The following is an 11,121-nucleotide window of genomic DNA, read 5'->3' as shown; positions in this document are numbered from 1 at the left end:
TCCAGGCTAATCATGGGCACTTATTACAGACATTTAAAAGCATTATTCAGTTCTATTATTTCAAGAAGACTAATGAAGTGTAGGAATGGGTAAGTGGCAGACAGGGAAAAATGGTTACTAGTACAGTGTGAGTGAAAGAAAAAGCCACTAGCATCCAGTTTAGAACAAGAGAATGTGTTAAATAGACACGGCAAATTACAAAATACTATAAAACATGAATTTATTTACAAACAAAATGGAACCATGATATTTGAACAAATTTTTTAAAAAGGAAAAATTTCTACCTTTTATTCCTAGAAAGAATAGGTTTACTTAAAAATCAGTTTTAAATGACATGAACTCACAATTTAGAAGTCAAATAAACCTCTCCTTTTTACAGAACAGTATCTAAGAAAATATAAAACTTAAAAGCATCTAGAACTTATATTTATAGATCTTTTAAAAGATTAAGTTTTCCAGTCAAAATTAAAAAAAAAATTACAAAGTTTGTCATTTTTAACTGACAATTTGCTTCCAAATTGGGGTCTCTTTGGAGAAACTAAGTTATAATTTTCAAACAACTATGCTCCTCCCCATTTGATAGCTGGAATCATTCTAATTAAAACAAAGGTCTTTATTTCAATGTAAATTAATATGGCTAAAAACTCTAATCCTGAGTTGTTTTGTTTTCTTCTCCTTCATTTCCATATGGACACACACAGCACTTTGAGACACCATCACAAAAACCGAAATGGAAGACTCAATGGCAGATGAAAGATTATCTGCCTCTGCAAGAGCCAAAATTAGTGTGGGCCTCATTTTTCCAACGTGTAAAAACAGAGTATAACCACACTCTCCATGATTATTTTTCTTTCTAAAACATTTCTTTCTAAAACATTCTACAAATTTGAAGGTAGACTTGTGCGCTTACTTCTCCTCACCAATTGCTAATAGTTAACACGGATTCTGGTGTCAGCCTCCCTAGAGTTGAACCCCAGCTCAGCCAGTTATCTTGTAATCTTGGGCAAAACACAGAACCTCTCTACACGCAGTTTCCTTACTCAGGAGAGTGGAGATATTAACAACAGTACTGATGCCATAAGGTAGCTAAGAGCATGAATAACGTGGGCAAAGCACTTAAAACAGTGGCTGGTACAATGCTATATAAATTCCCAAATTTGTCATTATCATCACTCACTGTTTGTGGAAAAAGATCCTGACTGTGCCATATGAAGTAAAGAACGTCACATAGGAAGATATAGTAGGTTGAATCACCTAATATATGATTACAAAACACAAAAATGACGTTTTTTACATTTATCTTAGCTTCATACAACAGGAGCCATTTTTAATAACATTATAATAAATAGACATAGATGCTATAAATTACTTTGTGGTTCAAAACTTAAAAGTATAAAAAAGTCAACTCAGACTAATAAGAAAGTTTGATTACAAGAACACTTGGAAATGTAGCACATTATCACCACCTAGTGGATACCGTATTTAAAAAAATTTTATAGATAGTGCTTACGCTATTTATCTTTAAGGGAAAAAATGTTTTCAAATAGAAGCACATTCTCTTGACTAATGTAAAGGGGATTAAAAAACCAGAAAACAAATTAAATACTATATTAGCAGTACTCTCAAACACTATAGCTAAAAATACCGCTTACTAAGTTGTGTATCTCAAATTTGTTTCTCAAACAAGGTAACAGAGTTCAAGCAGTTTTTGTTCAGAAATTTAAAATATACTGAAGACAGCATGCAAGTCGCCAGAAATACTTCACCATGGCTTATAAATTAATGCAAAAAATATTAGGTGTAACAAACTTATGAATTTCAAATCCTAGGGTTGTGAGGCATCTTAAAAAGCCATTTTACTCTGACTACCTACTTGCTATCTGAATCTCCTCTGAAGCATCCCAGATGCTAGAAATCTTGCCTCCAGGGAGCAGGCAAACTTACTTTTCTTCTGGGTCCATTACCCTGCAGACTAAACAATTAGAAAATGAGTTGAAATCTGCCGGCCCTGGATTTATACTTCAAGGCATATAGAATAGTCCAATCCTTCTTCCAAAAAATTATTCTTCAATTATGAGAACTTACCAAATTACAGGATCTCTGCTTCTCCAGGTGAAACATCCTATCTATTCTTTTCGCCATTTCTCTTGCAACACAATTATAAATACTCATTATCCTTTCACGCTCCTTTGAACAGTTTCTAGTATTTCTAAAAATGACTATACCCAATACAAAAAATAATATGCCATGAATAGTCTGGCTAATGCAGAGTAAAGACAGATTATCACTTCTCTCTCCATATTCTACTTCTCTTAATGAAAGACTTTTACTGTGAGGTGAAGTAGCAGTCAAAAACTCAGAGTCAGATCAATCTATGTTAAGTGACAGTGTTGACTTCGGGCAAGTTACCTGACCTTGACCTCCAGCTTCTCCAGCAAATAGAAATCAACACCTGCCTCATAGGAATATGAGTAGGATCAAATGAGACAATATTTGTAAATCAGCCAATATAATGCCTAGAATATCACAGGTGCTCAATAAATGATAGCAATCATTATTGTTACTATTACCTTTCCGCCCTCTCTTCCTCATTTTATATGTGCCACACACACACATACCTAGTTCACCTGAACTAAATCGACTTAAGTTTCAGTCAGTATGAAAAATCAACATAATGTTTGATTGTTCTCTGGTCAACAAAATACCATGATCTTTTTTGGTCTGATGGTGATACACTGAGCTCAAATTAACATTAAATTCACCAAATGCACATTTTCAAAAAAGCACGATATAAAGATATTACTGTATTACTGCACTGTGACAAAATTTCTTACCCAAGAAATAACTGTTTCCCAATGTTGAAGAATTTAGAGTTGGATTCACAGATATGTGTAAAAAATATATCTTCAATCTGTCAATTTTTAATATAATTTTTTCAGCTATACAAGTTTTAGCATATCAGAAATGTTTGTCTTATTGTCAACATTTAAATACATAAAAAGTACCCTAAACAAAAGATTATTTATCCCTAAAGTAGTAAAATGCAGCCTAACTAAAATAACAGAAAATACTCATAATTGGTTGAAATCTCTTTTCCCTTAAAAGTATAATAACCATCAAGAGTTCTACTACTATTAGAATTTAATGGTTAAAGATTCCTTATTTTTCTTATTTTAAATAAACAGCAATAATTTTGAAATCTCATCCTATTATAAAACAACTTATAACATATTTACAAGTAAATATATGTGTAAGTATTAAACACTGTAGTAAATAAAAATTTTAAAAACTAGGTTAGAAAATTTAGGCAGAACAGGGTTAGAAGGGCTCTCATTATGAAACATGATTTATTTCCTAAAATTAGCTTATGACCATTTAGTATTTTTTTTCTAGGATATGCTCTTAATTCTATAGTAAAAACTTCATTCGGTATACACTTACCCAATATTTATTATATTTTTATGAACTTTATGGATATATGGTAGGCCCTGAATTCTTTTGAAATAAGTCAGACATGTGTCAGGCACTGACTAGTATCTGCAGGACAAATACCATTCTCATTTGAAATGAGAACCCAAGATTTAACCACTTGCCTTATCGATTCTAGAACCACAATCGAATACAGAAATCCTAACTCTCATGTTAAATGCTTTTTCTACAATCTCATGGTTCCTAAGTCATATTTAAATTTCCATTAGAAAAAACTTTTTCATATTATTTGCATGACACTTTGCTTGTTTCACTTTCTAAGGAAATTCTAATTGCTTCAAAGATAATGCTAAGTTAATGAACATGAATTTATTTCTTTATATGGCTATTTCGCTTAAAAGTCAGTCTAAAATAACAGTCCACTATTTAGAGGGTATAAATAAAAACTGAGGATCTCTTTTCTTCTCCTCTCCTGTCTTCAGACAATTATAAAGAAAAAATAAAGTCAAGCCCAGATGGCAGTTAAATTCAAACTAGATAATACTCTATATTGATAGCAGAAAAGTTCAAAAAGACTTATTACTGGGCCTATAAAGTTTATGGACTAAATCTTTTTATGATACTTTTGAAAATAATCCTGCTGACAGACTTTAATAACAATAATTGCAAGCTTCCACAGGGTCTCTAGGTTGTTAACCTTTTTTTATAATCACCTTTTAATCAACAAATTAAACTAATTTTTTTAAAATTCATGTCAAAAGTATCTATTTGATAACTCTTGAAAAATATTCAAAACACAAATAGAACGTAGGATGTTTCTAAAAGCAACACTCTATAGCACCTTTTAATTCACAGCATTCTTTTCTAAAATGTTAAATACTGCATTTCATGTGCTCCGTGGACAACATGGAAGACTAACCTGGTTCCCTCTGAATGCAGACTTTCTCTAAAACACCTCTTAAAATAGCAAGGACTCAAAACTTAAAAATGAATTGGAACAGCGATTTCCCCCAAGCTATAGGGTGGAATGGTGTCCTCATTTTTACCAGATTAGAGAGAAAAAGTTTTTTGTCTCAGAAATATTCCTAAACACAAAAGCCTTGCATTTAATAGTATCAGACAAGAAAGTTGTTTTCCCTAGACTACACAATTTTTTCAATTTTGACTTCTTGGAACTCAGATCTCCATTATAAAATAATTTCCTTGAGTGTGCTTTCTTGACTAATAAAAAAAAAAAAGTTTGGGTAAAAACGTCCTACAATCACTGTTCTAACTAAAGAGTCAATCTCCTTCTAAGTACTGACCGCAGTACAACAAGAGACTGCTCTCTATTTATTACTCAAGACTATACTTGTAATTTTCACCTGTACACAATTTTATATTTCCAAACGCAGAATACCTTCCAAATCCACTCATTATTTAAAATTCAGAGAACACACAATCCAACAATGAAGACAAAGTAATTTGTTCACAGGTATTTTAAAAAGTTTACAAACATAAAATTAGATTAAAAGATGAATTCTATTGGCAGTTCTGTTATTTGTCAAAGTTAACATGTGCAAATAATACTCTTCTGTGATGGAAGGATAACCCAACGAACGCACTTAAATAGCAGACACAGAATCCACAAACCAACACAAAAAATTCCTACCCGAGTAGTTATTTCCTAATCAACAAAATAACACTAGATCAAATGATTTCTAAACTTCCTTTCAATTCTAACTTTTTTTGGATAATGAAATCAAACGCCAGTTACCTTTAGTTTTAGATTATGTGACCTTCGAAGTAATTTGTTTTTATCCTCTCAGTAAAGATATAATTTTATTTAAAATATACCAGCAAAGAAATTATTTCCTATAAGTTTTATCCTAAAATCTCCTTTGGTAACTTTTAGTGAGTTGAAAAGTGTCCCACAAAAAGATGTGTCTACTTGAATCCTGTAAATGCAAACTTGTTTGGAAAAAGGGTCTTTGTAGATATAATTAAGGATCCCAACACCAGTCCATCCTGGATTAGGATTTAGGGTGGGTCCTAAATCCAATGACATTGTCCTTATAAGAAAAAGAAGAGAGGACAGACGGAAAGGCCATGTGAAGACAGAGGCGGAGACTGGAATGATGCATCTGTAAAGCAAGGAACACTAAGGATTGCAGTGACAGCCACCAGAAGCGAGGAGAGAGGCAGGAGATGGATTCTCGCTCAGTGCCTCCAGAAGGAACCAACCCTGCCGACACCTTAATTTTAGATTTTTGCCCTCTGGAACTGTGAAAGAATTTTTTTTTTTACCAAGTAGTTAGTGGTAATTTGTTACAGCAGCCATAGAAACTAATACAGCAACATATTTTAGAAAGAAAATCTCTTTTAAAAAGTATTATCCTCAACACGATTAATCTTTGGCCATCATATATTTCATATTAGGAATTAGTGAAAGAGCATTATTACTAGATTTTTAACAAAAATCAACAACTTGATTCCTAGACAAATGCAGATGAGTCTCTAATTTATAACATTTACTATGTGAGCCTATTTTGCCTTATGATTAAAATTATATTTACTGAAATGTTAAGCAAATTTTCAATCAAGAATATTACCTGATCATTTGTAAATATTTTTCAAATACTTTGTCTGCCATTGCTTTCTGAAGAGAATAAATAAGTTCCAGTACAATAAAGCATGCCCAGTTTTCCTAAACTTGCATCTACAAAAAGTTTTTAAGCTTTTGAGTGGCCAGCAGTATCAAAGAGATATCATGAGATAACTGTAAACAATTTTCCTTTCCATTATTTAAGCTTATAGAGCAAGTCTTAAACTTGTCTCAGTTCTTTCCCACTTAACTTCCTTGGATTTGTTATATATGTTTAAAACACATATATCTGATGTTTATAACACAAAAAAATCTGATGTGATCTGAGGATCATCATTGCACCTAAAAGAAAGTTCATAATTTTAACCTGTTCAGTTCTTCATTGTAGAAAGAATCTAAATAATAAGTCTATTTTTAGAGTTCAAGATATCCCTGATACTACCACATAAACCTCTGAATGTCCTGACTATCTGACCACTGAAAAGTCTTGTTCAGAAAAATATAAAAAGTTAGGAAATTAACAATTGCATAGCAACCCAGTTCACAAAGAAGTTTGGATGTGGGCGGCAGAGGAATGTTAAGCCTATAAATAACATAAGGTAAAATGAAGTAACGAAATTCCAGCAGTTTCTGAGGTACTGTAACAGAAAACAAGCATACGAAAAACATTAAATTCCAGAAAATCGACTTTGATTTCAATGAGTCAGCTATACTCCAACCAGCAAATATATAGACTGGAACTAACAAATATCTCACAATTTCATATCTTTGAAAAACTCTTTTCCACACATAGAACGTGTAATGTCTATTATCTGCTAGTAAGTATTGATGAACATAAGTGAATTTCCAAACTAAAAATACAGAGACTAACGTAATCACAAAAAAGTGAATTCTACGTTTCCAAACTAAGCGAAGAAAAGTCTTAACTTTGCTAGGAGACAGTAAGTGAGGAAAGGAAAAAAACAGAGTAAAAGAGAAAAAGTAGAATAGCTGAGGAAAATGTAGACAGGCTTCATGACTACTCCGATCGCCAATAACAATTCCACCATTAACTATCACAAAAACACAAAACATGAACGCTAGGAGGAGGTAGGGCCACGTCAAAAGAAAAAGCATACTCAAGTTCTTCCAGGACATGGAATAAGCCAAAAGAAACTGAAGAATTTTCCTGAATTCTGAAAACGGTCCTTTGACAGGGGGAAGCCTCTCTTCCTTCTTCTTCTGTAGCTCAGTTTTCCAAGCTTCAGTTAACTTCTGTGCAACGACGTTCCCTGCGCAGAAGATGGCCCAGATGATATTCGTTTGGCGAAACATAAAGCCACAAAATCCCAGCAAGGCTGAAGTCTTATGATTGCCATAAAGACACATCAAATAGGAAAAAAGAGTAAAAAACAGGGATCCTGCTTCTGTATAATACAGGAAGTTAAAAAAATAGAGTGTGGGAAATACTGCTAATGTTAATGTTGACAAGATTCTCTGGATACTTGAGGCAGCCTAGGAGGAAGATAAAACACAGTTAAAATTGTTTTCATGGTAAAACAAGCTATTTCTGCTGAGATAATGAAGAGATTTATTAAAAAACAAAAAACTACCTGAATCTTATTTAAATACAATTATTCAATATTAATCTTATTTCTGGCTTTGCAAAAACACAATACAGTCATGCACTGCAAAATGACATTTCGGTCAACGACAGACCACATATACCATAGTGGTCCCATAACATCAGTACTATACGGCCTAGGTGTGTAGTACACTATTCCATCTAGGTTTGTGTAAGTACACTCTATCATGTTCACACAACAATGAAATCGCCTAACAAGGTATTTCTCAGAACATATCCCCGACGTTAAGCAACACAGGACTGTACACATTTATAAGGACACTTTCTGGTACTTACTACTTACATCTATCAGTTTGGAAGTCATTAAGACAATACATGTGTGTGCCAAAGCTTCCATGGCCTAAAATACTTTGAATCATTCAACGAATAGGTAAAAAGTTATTGCGTTTAAGACATTGACCTAAATTCTATGGGGAACATGGAGATAAATGGGACACAGGGCAGGTGGTTCCATTTCCCCGAGCTTAAGTCTCAGCGCCTTCAATAATCATTCGCTTGCCCATCATCACCAATTTCTTTTAAAGATATCCCTTCAGAACTCTACACTACAGAGAATGTAAACACGTATCTAGCATTTATACTACCACACCCAGTGATCTTACTATTTCATGAAGAAATTACAGGGATTTTCCTGAATTCAGTAGCCCCATCTAAAGTTAATTATCTTCCTTTGGCCTTTCCGACTTTCAGAATGAAAGTATTCTTACCTCCTTGAATGGCATCCTCCACTTAATCTAAATCACCAAATCAGACCATGCCATTCCCTTCATTAAAATTAAAGGCTGTCCATCACCTACTAGATGAAGCTCAAAATACTTCCATGACATACAAGGACGTTCACGACTTCACCCACACCTACTTCTCCAGGCTCCCGTCCCTGTACTTTATAATCTTGTGACTCCAAATAGCAATTTCCTGCATCTTGTTGCTCAACGCCTTTCCATCTTTGCTTATGCTTTTTCTCCTGCCAGGATTCATTCTCCACTCAAAAGCCCTATCTGTTCATCAAGATTCAGCTCAGGGACCATCTTCTCGGCAACGCCTTACCCAACACCTTCCTCCCAGTCAGGCTGTAGCAGGTGCTCCTCTGTGCCTTCTCTGCATCCTTGTAGCGTCATAGACCTATCATTGTCCCATAATTTACACTACTGAAATTATTTCTTTAAGTTAAAAATAATTATGATAATATTTATTGAGTCTTTACTATTATATCAGGCACTATGCTAAGCACCTTCCATTCACTAAGCCCCTTTGCTCTTTATAATAGTCCTCTGACGTAGATTCTGCATCATTTCCATCTAACAGATGAAGCCATGGAGTCAGTAAGGGGTAACCTGCTCAGAGCAACACAACTGGGAAATGGACAGACTTCAAACCCAGGCAACCCACCTCCAGGGCCTGCATTCTTAAATCACCTCAAAATTTCTCAGGTAAAGTCTGTTTTCCCTAACGAAGATAAAAGTTCCATAAGAAAAAAAACCCCTTATTTACCTCTCTAGTCTCAGTGCCTAGCACACGGAATAAACTCAATAAATATTTACTGAACTTGTTTGATTCGTAAACACATATTTACTTTAGATTTTACAAACAAATAAGTTATTCAAGTATTTACAAGTTTCTTCTAAAATGGGGGTGGGGGACTTACTTTATCTTTACAAAACATACACAGAAACTATGTGTTAAAGACATTTTTCACCAAATCTCAGAAAACCAAGTCATCAAAATTATGGACCTAACTGCACATAAGCTTACAATAAAGTATTTTGAAAACATACCTTGTGTCTAGGTTGTACCTTGCGGAAAAGCAAATATAGTAAATAGAAGTTGCCAACACTGAAGAGAAGATTAACAAATCTGAGCATCCCAATGGAGCAGACAACATGTTCAGACCATCCAAAGATCCAGGTGGCAGGTTTGACCACTCCAACTGACAGCAGGTATAAACCGGGTAATGTAGTAATCTTGGGATCCCACTTAAAAATCAAAGGCCGACAATGAAGCAAAAGCAAGACGTAATACTGACACAAAGATGTCAAGCTCAAAACATCTTTACCAACAATGAGGCTTTTTGAGAAGTAGCGATGTCTGCTCTAAAGAAAAGTTGTGTTTATATTTTGCCCCTGCACCTGCTTTGTGATTGTTAAGCTATCAACAACCAGCAGACCACAACAACTTAAAATGGGTTTCTATTTTCCAAGATCAACTCTTTAGAGAGCCTGTATTTTGGTGATTACATTGCAAAAGCGCCAGTTTTAAAAAGCATGGAAACATCGCCTGGAACTCTGATGGGTCTGGAGAGAAAGAAATGTTTAAAGAGATTAAACCACAAGCTCCATAATGACAGCTAACGTGTACCGAGCCAGAAATTGGGCTAAACCCTCTGTATTTAATCCTGCAACACGCCCTACGGTAGATACCATTATTACTGTCATTTTCAGATGAGTAACCTGAAACTCAGAAAATTTCCAAGGTCACATAACTAGTAAATAACAGCGCTAGGATTTAAAATTAGGTCTCCCTCTAACTATAGACCTTCTATTTCTAATCACTACTCCATATTGCCTCGCTAGAAGAGGAAAGAAAATATGTCTACTTTATTTTTGTATCCATATATTTACGTAGTCAATTATATATTCAAACATGATGCCACTTCACTGGTTGCCAGTTTATCCAGTTAATAGAACGTTCCTAAAAACACCAAAGATGGAATTTATGCAATCTGTCACTTCTTGGTGGCGAACATCCCTCCCTCCCCACCTGTCTGTCCCACCTCCAAAATACATGGTCAAGCGCCTGACCGGTGAGCTAAAGTGAGGGTTTCTGACATTTCCAGGGATCAGCCCAATGCCTCTAATCCTGGGATCGGGGATGAAAAACAGATAGCTCTCATCAGTTGCCAAGAAGAGGGGCAGGAATTCAATTCCCCATTAATATATTTCCCAGAGCAACAGTTAATATCTTCCTAGGAGCCAGATCTGCTGCTTATTCATTCATTTAACAGGTACTTCACAGATGTGAGACAGGAACAAGAGATTACTCAGTTCCTTTCACAGTCAGAGGCTGGGAGGGTGGAGCGGAGGGAACTAAGGTTAAGGGTGGGGAGAAACTAGCGCTGGGGCGGGGGCGGCCCTCTCTGGCCGGTCCTAGGGTGGGGACAGGTTGGGGACCGCACCTGCGAGAGGGAGAAATGGCCCTCACAGTAGCGCTGCGCCTGCGGCAGGTGGAAGATCTCGTCCATGTAGGGCTCTCGCAGCGCCCGGCTGAAGGCGGAGAAGAGGAGGCAGGACACTAAAAAGGTGCAGCTCAGGGCAGCCGAGAAGTAGTAACCCTCGAGCTGCGCCATGCCCGCCCCCATAGCCCCTGCCCAAGAAGCCCGTCCCCGAAAATCTGCGCCGGGCTCCCGAGCCTGGAAAGTCGAGCTTGAAACTCGGGCTCGAAATGGGCGCGCAAGGCGGGACTGGCCGGCCGGGACCGAGCAGAGCCG

The 11,121-nt window shown here is 35.8% G+C and overlaps 1 protein-coding gene across 1 annotated transcript; it reads right to left on the bottom strand.

The window, feature by feature from the left end:
* Positions 1-203: 203 nt before the first annotated feature.
* Positions 204-11,121, bottom strand: LOC103561030 (dol-P-Glc:Glc(2)Man(9)GlcNAc(2)-PP-Dol alpha-1,2-glucosyltransferase). Its single transcript, XM_008535415.2, has 3 exons — positions 10,810-11,121; positions 9,413-9,610; positions 204-7,507 (listed from the first exon to the last, which is right to left on the bottom strand). The coding sequence occupies exons 1-3, from the start codon at positions 10,990-10,992 to the stop codon at positions 6,452-6,454; spliced, it is 1,437 nt and encodes a 478-aa protein (XP_008533637.1). The 5' UTR covers positions 10,993-11,121; the 3' UTR covers positions 204-6,451.

Source organism: Equus przewalskii, chromosome 5 (genome assembly GCF_037783145.1).
Source record: "Equus przewalskii isolate Varuska chromosome 5, EquPr2, whole genome shotgun sequence".
Lineage (NCBI taxonomy): Eukaryota > Metazoa > Chordata > Mammalia > Perissodactyla > Equidae > Equus > Equus przewalskii.
This window is presented reverse-complemented; position numbering and strand designations above follow the sequence as displayed.